This window comes from Apodemus sylvaticus, chromosome 10, assembly GCF_947179515.1.
Source record: "Apodemus sylvaticus chromosome 10, mApoSyl1.1, whole genome shotgun sequence".
Classification (NCBI taxonomy): domain Eukaryota; kingdom Metazoa; phylum Chordata; class Mammalia; order Rodentia; family Muridae; genus Apodemus; species Apodemus sylvaticus.
The window spans coordinates 21,921,191-21,933,611 of record NC_067481.1 but is presented as its reverse complement, the minus strand read 5'-3'; the positions used below and the strand labels follow the sequence as shown (position 1 = coordinate 21,933,611).

At 52.9% G+C, this 12,421-nt stretch overlaps 1 protein-coding gene across 10 annotated transcripts in view; it reads left to right on the top strand.

Annotated features, from left to right (window-relative positions):
* Atp6v0a1 (ATPase H+ transporting V0 subunit a1) overlaps window positions 1-10,595 on the top strand; it is a 55,032-nt gene extending 44,437 nt beyond the window's left edge. For 8 of the 10 annotated variants that reach the window (XM_052197706.1, XM_052197704.1, XM_052197700.1 and 5 more), the window contains 3 exons: window positions 1,869-1,986; window positions 2,293-2,464; window positions 9,205-10,595. In XM_052197706.1, coding sequence (XP_052053666.1) covers window positions 1,869-1,986; window positions 2,293-2,464; window positions 9,205-9,298 — 384 coding nt within the window. In that variant the 3' untranslated portion in view covers window positions 9,299-10,595. Of the gene's footprint in view, window positions 1-1,868; window positions 1,987-2,292; window positions 2,465-9,204 lie in introns of those variants that run through there. The other 2 variants (XR_007979992.1, XM_052197705.1) reach the window with 2 other exon arrangements.
* The last annotated feature ends 1,826 nt before the right edge of the window (window positions 10,596-12,421 follow it).

Sequence of the window (12,421 nt, the reverse complement as noted above, 5' to 3'; positions counted from 1 at the left end):
TGCTTCTTGGCTGTGGGTGTGACATCACCTGACATCACCAGCTGCTGAGAGTGCCTGTTGCCTTGAGTCCCCACCATGATGACTGCCCTCCGAGCTGTGCACCAAGTAACCCTGGTTCCCCTAAGTTGCTTTTGTTGGGATATTTAGTTCCAGCAACAGGAAAGATTAATAATACAGTGTTGATTGACTTGGTATGCTCCACTGTGGAGATCAGAGCCCACCAGAGAGAGAGAAAATTGTTGAAAACTGTGTCCAGGCAGTGGTAGTGCACCCCTTTAATCCCAGCACTCGGGAAACAGGCAAACAGATCTCTGTGAGATCACGGCCAGCCTGGTCTACATAGCAAATTCCAATATAGCCAGGAGTACACAGAGAAACCTGTCTGGAAAAACAAACAAAAAAATTAGAAAATAAAAAAGATATACAAGGCTGGGCGTGGTGGCACACGCCTGTAATCCCAGCACTTAGGAGGCAGAGGCAGGCAGATTTCTGAGTTCTAGGCCAGCCTGGTCTACAGAGTGAGTTCCAGGACAGCCAGGGGTACATAGAGAAACCCTATCTCAAAAAACAAACAACAACAACAAAAAACCCAATAACAAAAGATATACAATATGGCGGAGGTGGTGGCTCACACCTTTAGAGGCAACTGGAACTCCAAGTTCAAAGCCAGCCTGGTCTATAGAGTGAGTCTACAGGACAGCCAGAGCTACACAAACCAAGTCTTGAAAACACAATCTCCCTCCTCCCAAAAAGATATAGAATGTGGACCTGGAGAGACAGTTCACTGGTCAAAAGCACTAGCTGCTCTTTCAGAGAACCTTGGTTCAATTCCTAGCACCTACATGGTGACTCACAGTCTCTTAATGCCTATTCCAGAGGCTGTGGTGCCATCTACTAGCCTCTGCCAGTACTGCATGCACTTGGTGCCCAGACATATCTGCAGGAAAATAAGTCTTTGGAAAAAAAAGAGAGAGATGCACAGTGTGATGGGCATGGCTGCACACACCACTAAGTCACACTTTAGTCAGAGGCAGGCAGATCTCTGAGTTCAAGGCCAGCCTGATCCACAAGGTGAATTCCAGGCTAGCCAGGACTATATAGTGAGACCCTGTATTTAAAAAAAAAAAAAAAATGCACATTTGAAGCTGGAGAGATTGCTGTTCTTCCAGAGGACCAAGGTTCATTCCCAGCATGGTGGTCACAGCTACCTGTAAATTCATTTCCAGAGATCCAGCCCCATTTTCTAAACTCCAAAGACACTGAATATGCACCTACGTACAGGTATAATCTTACACACACACACACACACACACAGAGACAGACAGACAGACAGACAGCTGGGTGGTGGTTGTGCACACCTTTAATCCCAGCACTTGGGAGGTAGAGGCAGGTGGATTTCTGAGTTCGAGGCCAGCCTGGTCTACAGAGTGAGTTCCAGGACAGGGAGGGCTACACAGAGAAACCCTGTCTCCAAAACAAAACCAATCCAAAAGATAGACATTTCCTGATGTGGTGGCCCACACGAGGGGTGGCCAGCCCAAGGGAAGCCAAGGAGGTAGGGTTCTAAGTTCAAGATCAGCCTGAAACTACATAGTGAAATTCTGTCTTTACAAAAAAGAAGATACAGTGTGCGTATTGATAGGTATTAGGGTGCCCCGGTTAGAAGCCAGGCCAGGAAGGATTTCTGGGGACATCATTGCTGAACTCAGCACTCATGGTCAGCACCAGTACTCAGCCCCTCTGCAGGTGAGAGATCGGTCAGCCATGAGAAATGCAGTCCCTGCCCCGGCATGGGCTCCGGGACCATCAGCCCCTGAGCAGCCTCCTCCGCACCTGACCATCTCCTCTGTGGTTTCCTCCCATGCCAGTTTGACTTTGGCGACACCATGGTCCACCAGGCCATCCACACCATTGAGTACTGCTTGGGCTGCATCTCCAACACAGCATCGTACCTGCGGCTCTGGGCCCTCAGCCTGGCGCATGCACGTGAGTGAGCTCCCTTTCTCTCCAGTCCTCTCCTCTGGAAGCTCCCTTAGAGGGGTGGGCCTTCCTCAGCACGGAAACACACATGAAGGTTCTGGAATCTGTCCAGCTCCTGTCTCTAACAACGAGTGCAGATAAAGTGTGTCATCAACTCTTACTCAAGTTAACTGTTTATAGTGATCCTGCCCAAAGTGGCAGGAATACGGGCTTCAAGGAACTCACCACAGAAGTGGTGGGAAAGCGAACTGCAGGGTCCATGCCCCTTCCCTTTTGCTAAACTCAATGGCACCCTGTGTCTCCCACCCCCAGAGCTCTCTGAAGTACTCTGGACCATGGTCATCCACCTGGGCCTGCACGTCCGGAGTCTGGCCGGGGGCCTGGGGCTGTTTTTCATCTTCGCTGCCTTTGCCACACTGACCGTGGCCATCCTGCTGATCATGGAGGGCCTCTCAGCCTTCCTCCACGCGCTGCGGTTACACTGGTGAGTGGCAAGGGGCCGGGGTGGCGGGGCAGGCTGCGCCTTTGCTCCCAGAGAGTAGACAGTCCTCTTGCTCAGCACCGGAAGTCTGTCCCTCCTCCAGTTCTCGCAGCAGTCCTCCTCCCCACCTTCCCTGGTGCAGAACCCTGAGAAGGGGCCACAGCAAAGCCCAGCTCGTCTTCCTGGCATCAGGAAAGGCTCCCGCTCCTCAGTGCTTCCGATTGTGCTTGTGAAGTGGAGAGGGAGTTGTGGTATCAGGTCTTGTTTTGTTGTTGTTTGTTTGATGTTTAAGTGGGGTCTCACTATATAGCTAGGCTGGTCTTGAACTCACAATTCTTCTGCTTCAACTTCTCAAGTGTTAGGATTATAGGCAAAAACTACCATACACAGCTAGGAGTTTGGTTTGTGTGAGGGTATTTCTGTTTTGCTCTGGCCTGTGACTCCTGTCTATAGAGCACTAGACTGGACCCCCATCCAGGAACTGCTAAAGCACACTCTATCCCAACGGTCCCTTTACTAGGCCGCTTTGCCCATGCTGCTTTGGTGGGATGCTAGGTACACTAAAGCAGCTTTTCCAAGGGTGGTGTGTGTGTGTATGTGTGTGTGTGTGTGTGTGTGTGTGTGTGTGTAGGAGTGTGTGTTCTTTAATGTACTGTGTGACCCTTAGAGACTGTATATGAAGAAATGGCTCAGGAATAGGGGAACTAGAGGCTGGGCTGTGACTGTGACTTCAAATGAGGGTTGCTAGGCCTGCAAATACGAATACAAGAGAAGTTCGGCCACCTAGCCCAGTTAAAGCATTTGCCTGCCGAGTTCAATCCCTTGGAGCCACATGGTGGAGGCAGAGAGCCAATCTTTGCAAGTTGTCCTCTGACCTCCAGATTTCTACACTTATACCCCCTAGCCCCCAGATACACACACACACACACACACACACACACACACACAAGATAAGAAACTGTGATTTAAGACTTCTTTAATAATACAGTTAGATTGATTGAGTTTCAGATAAACAGTGAATAATTTTTCTTCCTGCCTCAGACTCAGCCTCTTTGGGGCTCCTTTTACTCCTTTGAGTTGTGTCCCCCATTTCAGCATTCTGGGAAGCTCTAGTCGACCCCACACTGTGAAGGGGTCACAGACTCTGAAAGCCCTGGCTGAGGTGATGGATGGTGTGGGTGATCTCAGGTTCCAGAAGGGCTTTGCCCAGCCCTAGCCCCAGAAGTCTCCCCTCGTGGCCCTCACCTTCCTGTCCTGGCTGCGTTGCAAGTTTAAGATCCTGCGCCTGGCTGTACCAAGCCTGGGGGCGGGGGGATTGCAGCATGTCAGGGTGGGCTGTAGTCCTCCCTCCACAGCTGCTTTAGAAGGCCAGTGCTGCGTCAGCAGAAGCTGCTCTCTCTGAGCTGGCTCCTCCTCTGCACCCCGCAGTGTGTTTACTGTAAGCCTGGGGTGTGGCCGCCTGGCACCCTCCTGTCAGTTTATCAGCCAGCGCCCTGTAGCATCCTTCCTCAGCCACTCCTGTGAGGACTGTCTGTGTGACCAGGCCCCTGCCTCCTGCCCCCCTCCCCCTTCCCCCCCCATCTGACCCCTGACCCCTGACTCGCTTTTTCTTGTCCTCTTGGTCTCCTTGCTTTCCTGTTCACACCTGCGTCTCCTGAGTCTAGATCTAAGGGAAGAGCGCCTACCTCTCCTTGATTCCGGCCTATGTTAAAGCCCAGTTGCTTCTCACTTTGGGTGATGAGGAGCCGTGAAGGTTGGATCAGAACCATCAGGCAGATAACAAGGCAGGACGCTATGTGCTATGTCATGAGTGAGGTGGTTGCTGGCCTTGGACCTCACTGTTAACTGTTATCAGGGGATGAGGCAGTTTGGGATATTCTTCTTTTTGGATTTAGTTTTTTGGAGACAGGGTTTCTCTGTGTAGCCCTGGCTGTCCTGGAACTCACTCTGTAGACCAGGCTGGCCTTGAACTCAGAGATCTGCCTGCCTCTGCCTCCCAGAGTGCTGGGATTACAGGCGTGCGCCACCACGGCCAGGCGGTTCAGGATATTCTATTGCCAGATCACCCGTGACTGACCTTTAAGTGACGGTGTGCCTCCCTCTGCTCTCCTAAGGAACATGGAGGAGCAGCGGTGGTGTGAAGTAGGCTTCTGAGACAAACTGGCCTCACTGGCAGGTGATCCTGAGCTCTCTGAGCATGACTTTGTCTCGTGGAGAGAGAAGGCGGCAGCTACATGGCAAAGTTACTGTGAGGAACAGAAAATCATATACACGCTAAGTGCCTGTTGCATGGGCTCACACACAAAATACATTGCCCTAGAGAGACCTGGCTGCATGCCTGCCCCATAGACAAGCTTCTTAGGCTGGTTAGAGAATGAATGGTTCGACTCTAAAGGAGGCGTGTGCTGTAACCTGAAGGCCTTTCTGCATCTCTGCGAGCACAGGCTTGAAGACGTCTCTCACGTTATTTGTCTGTATGGTGGTGTAAGTATTGAGCTGAAGAGGAGGAAGAGAGGAAGCCTCCTGCAACTTTGAAAACCCTGGCTTTGGAGAGATGAGATCCACTGAGACACAGGATCGCCACCTTTAATTGGTGCTTGGGCGCCCTCTATTGGCCAAAGGCAGAAGTATGCCAAGACCTAGAAGGAGCTGAGCAGGTGATAGGCGAGAGGTAGTGCTGCTGATTCCTGGCACCAGACACAAGCACCCTCACGCCTCACACACTGCGTCTGGCATTTCCCTGATACACAAGTTCTGAGTTTCTGTGCTGGGATTGAGAAGAAAAACTTTTGATTTTGATTTGATTTGATAGCACAAGCTACTAGTAAGATCAGTGGCATTTGAAAATATGGTTTCTTTCTCCTAGATGTGTCTCTTCCCACCTACCACGAAAAGTGTGCTTGGTATTCATGCCCACTGTAATTGGACAGGAAGCAGGGATCTGGCTGGAACCAGCCATCAGGATGATACATAAGACTGTTGTCATGGCAAGAGTCCCTCTGTGTCCACGCTGGTTGATGAAACAGAACAGGCAGGCATGAGAAATGGTGTGGTCCGGAAATAAAAATCCTGGGAAAATCGTCCCAGGCTGACAGGGCTGCCTGGTGTCCACTGTGAACAGTGGAGGGAGGCGGAGCCCAAGAAGCAGCTTCTCCAGGCCTCTTCCAAAGCTGCCTCCCTCACCACACCCCACCAGGAAGGGGAGAGGCCCCACAACCCTTCCCTTCACCCAGCCCTGAGAAGAGGTTCCCTGGACCATGGCAGGAGCCCTCATATCTGCGCTCTCGGCCCCGCCCCCACCCCATGGCTTTCTGGACGGCCTTTGCCAGGAGCTGAAGCTGGGCAGGGGTGACAGAGACGCCTGTTGTCCTCCTGATACTCTTGAGTTGTAGGTTCATTTCAGTGGCGGGGTCTACCAGTCCCCAGGCTGTGCTTAGAAGAGCTTGCAGGAGTCGGCACCCCTCACCCCACAACTTTGGGTCTGAACTTTCTCAGGAAGCACACATTTCCCTGCTTGGGGGAAGAGGGTGGGGTGGCCAGAGGGGAGTTGTTTTCCATCTCTGTACTTGGAACTTGAGGTGAGGGCTCTGTGGGTGGGAGGTAAAGTCAGATTTGGCCTCTAGATAACCCCAAGATGCTGGCCTCGAGTGTGTATGTGTGTATGTGTGGTGTGTTTGCATCATAAACACTATGGAAACAACAGAAACTTTAAAAAAGCCAACATGCTCCTGGTTCGGACTGCCCCGTGCTCCTGCTGGTGGGAAGGCACACCAGAGGGACCTTGTCTGTCAGCCCGCATAACACAGCTTTCGTGACTCAAGCCAAGCATAGGCAAGCAGGGCTTTTGCGGAACAGGTTGGGACCCCTTAATCCTCCAAGGAAAACTCAGGCTCCATTTGCCCTGTTTGGATATTAGAGTTGTCTGACTTTACAATCGACCAGCCAGGGAGTTGGAGTTCTGGATGTCCTTAGAGTTGAAGGCAGGAGTTGAGACCCGTGACGGCCCTCAGGCTAAACAGTGTAGAAGACAGAGAGATGCACATCTTTTGTTCAGTCCTTCGGAAATACCCATGCTACACGTGAATGAGGCCTGTGAGGCCTACTCAAACCGAGTGGGAGTGAGAGCACAGGAGGCCAGCCGCACTCCTCCAGAGCCAGCTCTTTGCTGGACTTAAGAAGGACTTAGAAGCCAGCACTGCACTGGTGGCTCTGGGCCCTGGAATCCTGCAGCTGATGTTAGCTCAGAGCTCCATTGCCGGGTTCCATTTCCCTGGGCCCTGCCCCTGCAGGATGTGGGAGCCGAGCACCATACAGACCACCAGCTCTGCTTCTCCACACCTCTCCCTCCAGGTGCAGCCTGTAGCTCTGACACCACGACCTCAAGCCTGGCCTCCTCGCTGTTGTCTACTTAATAACTAACGCTGAAGGGTGGGCTGTGGAGCTGGGTTAGTCTCAAGGCCTTGAAGCGTCCTGAAGCCTTTGTCACCTGTCCCTAGAGCCCACCAGGGTCCCATCCCTGTCTGTTCTTGCAAGAGTCACAGGGTGCTGAGTGGAAACTGTCTCCAGAGCTGTCCAGCCTTTTCCTCTGAATCATGCTGCATGTTTCTGCCCATATTTGGTGGTGGTTTGGCTGCTGGGCTGCGGTCCAGGGGAGCGTGCGGGAGGAAACAGGCAGGCGGCCCTGCCCCTCTGAGTAGGAGCAGGCCCCAGAGCCCAGCAGGACAGCTGCTGATCTGCTGGAAGACAGTTAAGGCCCTGTTTTTCCCTTTAGTCTCTAGAGAAGAATTCTTTCTCAGATGTTTTTGTGGTTGGAGAATATTTTTGCTTTGAGAAGACTATCTATCCCCCCTCCCCAAGATTCCCCCTCCTTCCTAAGAGTTTCCTCCTCTGAACTGACCACCTTCAATGTTTGCTTCCAAGTCTCCTCTCCTGGGGGGTGGGGTACATTTACCCAGAACCAGAATTCTTCCCAGAGGCTTCCCTGAGAGGTGGGCTGTGTGGGCTCCTACCAGGAAGGGGCTCGGGGGCTTTTCTTCGTTAGCTCATTGCTGTCACACTGCTTTCTGGGCCGCTGAAGTGGTTAGCACACACATGAGAGGACAGAGAGAGTGAACTGTTAGGACAGACAGACTTACCCAGGTAGCCCCTCCTGATGGCTTGCTGAGCGTGGGCCTGGGCTCTGAGGAGGTGGCTAGGTGGGCCTGTGGCAAAGATGCAGCCACAGAAAGGTGGAAGAGGGAACCGATTCCACAAAGCTTGACCTCTGACCTCCCCTTGTAATAAATTTGAAATGTTATTTTTTTTAAAGATTTATTTATTTTATATATGTGAGTACACTGTCACTGTCTTCAGATATGCCAGAAGAGGGCATTGGATTCCCATTACAGACAGTTGTGAGCCACCATGTGGTTGCTGGGAATTGAACTCAGGACCTCTGGAAGAGCAGTCGATGCTCTTAACCATGAGCCCCCCCCCTCCCCCCCCCCCCCCCCCCGCAGCCCCCAGGCCCAGAAATGTTATTTTTAATTTAAAAGATAAATAAAAACAGAGGTCAATGAGATAGCCCAGTGAGTAAGTGCTTACCTCGAAAGCCCAGTAACCTGAGTTCAGTCCCCAGAGCCCTCGCAAAGGTGCGTTTCAGGGTTAGTACTGCTGTGGAGAAACAATATGACCTCTGAGGAGGAGAGGGTTTCTTTCGCTTACACCTCCACAGCACTGTTCACCACTGGAGGAAGTCAGGACAGGAGCAGGAACCTGGAGGCAGGACTGATGCAGAGGCCATGACTGGGTGCAGCTACTGGCTTGTTCCTCGTGGCTCGTTCTGCCTACTCTCCTGTAGAACCCAGGACCACCAGCCCACAATGGGTTGGACCCTCCCCCATCCATCACTAATTAAGCTAATGCCCTACTACAGGCTTGGCTACAGCCCAGTCTTACACAGGCCTTTTCTCAGTTGAGATTTTCATTTCTCAAATGAGTCTAGCCTGTCAAGTCAGCATAAGTCAGCACGAGGCGGGAGAGGCAGAGAGAGAGAAGCGTCTCCACAGAGTTGTCCTCTAACCCCCACACATACTGCAGCACGCGATGCCACAGACATACCACACACACTAAATGAACAAGTTGAAAGTAGCTCCGGGCAGTGAGCTGCAAGCCCAGAAGGGTTACCTCAGGCTCTCCTGGGAGGGCAGAGGTGGAGGGAATAGAGAAATTAAAACCTGAGGAAGGTTGCTCTGGGCCAGGCGTGGCGGCATCCCATCTAGTCCCAGCTATTCCGGAAGCTAGAGCAAGTGGGTGGGTTGAGCGGGGAGTTCAGGGCTGCGTTGTGGGTGCTGGGATTTGAACCTGGGGCCCCTGGAAGAGCAGTCAGTGCTCTTAACCACTGAGCCATCTCTCCAGCCCCCTATTATTTTATTTTTAAAGCATTTTTATTTATGTGTCTGAGCAGGGGCGTGGAGACCAGAGGAAGGTGTCGGAGCTCTAGGAGCTGGAGTCACAGGCAGCTGTGCGCAGCCGCGTGGGTGCTGGGCACCAAAATGGTGCAAGAGCAGCCCATCCCTACCACAGAGCCATTTAACCGCTTGGTTTTGTTTTGTTTTGTTTTGTTTTGTTTTGTTTTGTTTTAGACAGGGCCTCACTATGTCACCCTGGCTGGCCGCAGCCCCAGCTGCCCCTGTCCCCACAGTTGAAGTGTGGCCCCATTTCCTCTTCCCCATAAATGACACCTGTGCCCTTCTTCGTTCCAGGGTGGAATTCCAGAATAAATTCTACACTGGGACCGGCTTCAAGTTCCTCCCCTTCTCCTTTGAGCACATTCGGGAAGGGAAGTTGGATGAGTGAGTCCCAGGCAGGGCGCATGCCCAGAGCGGCTCTCCTGCCTGCCTCCACAGGGAATGTCTGTGTCTCTCCTGCCTGCTGGCCCTGATCCCTGGATCCCTGGGCCTTTGTGTCGCCCTGCAGCCCCTGTCCCCGCTGTGACTCATTTAGGTAGTGCTGGCCTGCCCTGGGTCTCTCTACCCCAAGCCTTGTGTGTACCGTACCGACTTTCTATTGAGAGCTGGATGGCTGGGCCTTATACCCACCCATGCCCACGGTGCCAGCTTGGCCTCCTTGCCCCCAGACAGACTGCTCTGTTCCACCCCCTGCTGGTGAGCCAGCCTGCACAGCACCTGGGGCACAGAGCCCTCAGGATGCAAGGGGTCCCTCTTCAGTCTGGGAGTTCTTGGTCACACCTTTGAGGATGATGGCAGTCAGTTCTCTTCTAGAGGGGAGCATTGCTTATAGAGCATACCCCAGTCCACTATAGGGGACAGTCAGGAAGATGTCCGCTGGCCCCATCTGGGCCATCCCAAAGGTCCCAGGATAACCATCGCCCTCCTAAACACCTTCCTCCCCTAGCCCTGCTGGCGCAGTATAGAATCCCTGGGAATGGGAGGGGCTCACAGACTTGCAGCACCGGACTTCCGGTTCTTAGATTCCCCTCGGCCTAGTCTGTACGTGAGTGGGCCTTGCCCACACTGCACCCCAAGGCAGAAGTTAAAATTGGCACTCTCCCGAGCATCCCTGAGCCCTTCTCCCTGATCATGATGTCCCGAGGCTGTGGTCAGTAAGGTTGGTTCTGCCGGCAGGCCTGCCTTGATCTGCCCACTAAGACTCCCTCCCCAAGCCCCACACTGACCCCAGCTTTCAGGAGTGGTGTCCTGGGCAGAGACAGTCAGTGTCATTTACAATTTGCTAATCGGAGGTGACCGCTGGGCTGCTAGCGCAGGTGTGGGAGTGCGCCCGCCCAGGCCTGCCAAGCCCTCGCCGCCTACCTCATGGATCTCAGACCCTTCTAATCATGTGCTGACTCCCGCAATTCACTCACGGCCTTCCCTGTGGAGGTAACACTAAATCAGCAAGGTCCCTCCCCTCCCTCACCCCGGCGCCCAGGAGAGCTGCTCCCACACTCGCCCAGGCAGGGCTGGCCCACGGTGACCCTGTTCCAAACCCCTCTGTCCTTTTGTGCCCAGTTTCTGTGATGATCTTTGCTCTGTTTACACAGAAGCCTGCGGCAGAGCCCTTTGTGGGGACCCTGCCCAAGGCCGTCTGTTCAGACATTCTTATCCGGAATAAAGTGTGTTTGACTCTCACAAAAGCTGCCTGTCTCTGAGTGGGTGGGGTGGGGTAGGGGCTGTCACTCTAGCTCTGCCCCCCCAACCCGCGGGGTGCCCACACCCTCTTCCTCGGGCCAGCATTTCTGCTTTTCTTCCTGAGCTCAGGCCACAGTTGCCATGGCCCCGGCTGGGCAGCGAGTCTGTGAAATTAGCACCTTATCTCAAGTTGCCCAGGCGCCTTCCCACTGCCGAGAGCCAAGTTAACTTTTCGAAGCCTGGGCAGTCCTTATCTCCCCTCCCTTCCCTGTGTATCCCAGCCTGGGCATCTGGGGCCTGGGTGTCCGCCCCGACTTCTCTCCAAGTGCCTTCTCCGGCACGCGCTCCATGGCCTGGCTATTTTGAGCCCTAGTGCCTTTGGCCTTGGTGTAAGGACAGGCTTGGCAGGCTCCTCAGCGCAGCTGAAGCAGGCCAGCTAAGGGCCAGAGAACCAGAGGGCTGGGCGGGAGAGGGTGGGGTGGGGGTGGGGGCCACTTCCCTTCCCTGAGACGTGCACATTCTTTCTCTGCCCTGCACACACACACACACACACACACACACACACACACACACACACAGTTGCTTTATGGCACAGGAATGTAACACCTACTTCTCACAAGGACAGGGAGAGGCTAGGACTTCCTGTTCATTCCACCTTCTTAGCCCACCCTAGCCTAAACCCCTCTCTCTCCCAACCAGCCCGTCACCTCCCCCCAGCAGTGCTCCCCGACTCCATCTTTAAACGAAAACCCCGAAGGGAACGCTGATCCTCTTGCTCACAGGGAGGCCTGACTAGAATGGCAGAGTCAAAAATCCAGGATCAAATCCTAATTTATAGTCAGCCAGGTTAGACCGAAGCCAAGGTAATTCATTCTCTGTGGAGAGAACAGAGCAGGGCACTATATGCCTCTAATCACAGCCCTCTGGGGGTGGATACAGGATTGGGAGTTCAAGGCCAGCCTGAGCTACATGAGACCCAGTTTCTAAAACAACACAACAAAAACCCTTTGTTTCATTAACTGGAACTAGTACAACTGAGTGCTCGCCTGCAGGGAGAACACATTTGGATAGCTCCCTAACTGTAACAATAAACTCCAACACCCGGCCTGGGCCTGGGAGCCCAACACTCGAGGGTCTGGGACAGAAGGATCCTGAGTTTAAAGCCAGCACATGCTCTGTAACTAGGTCATGTCTTATCAACCACAAGTTAATTAATCAATTATTAAATTTTATAATTAAATTAAAAAAATTTAAGAGTGGATCATAGACCTAACTGGAAAAGTTAATGCTATAAAACTCAAGTGACCTTCAAGCTAGGCACTAAGTCTCACAAGTGAGTAACAAGATAAAAACGCAGATGTTAGCCTTCAAACTATTGGTAAACTTTTGTCATTGAAGGTCAAAGCCAAAGCTTGGAGATACAGAAAGATAGAGCAAAGGACACAGCCAGATACCCAGGCGGTCTGAGCTGTGCCAGTCAAGGAAAGGGTGAAAGGCCCCAAAAGACTGGAGAAGGTGAAGGGTGCGAGATACGCAGCCACCTCCAAGGAGCGTGTGTCTGGGCAAGGGGAACGCAGCTGCAGGGCCTGTTCGCTGCTTCTCCAGCCCATGCACCCCTCCCCACAGAAGATGGGCTCTGTGTGATGAAGGAAGGTTGCTTGCCTTCCCTTTAAGAAAGAAAAGGGATGCCTTCCCCCACCCCATGCCTGTAGTTCCGGGGACTTGAAGTTGAAACCAGAAGGAATACTGTTGAAGGTCATCCTCACCCCTGGCTGTACAGTGAGTGTGAAGCTAACCTGGGCTGCATGAGACACTGTCAAAAACTTAAAAA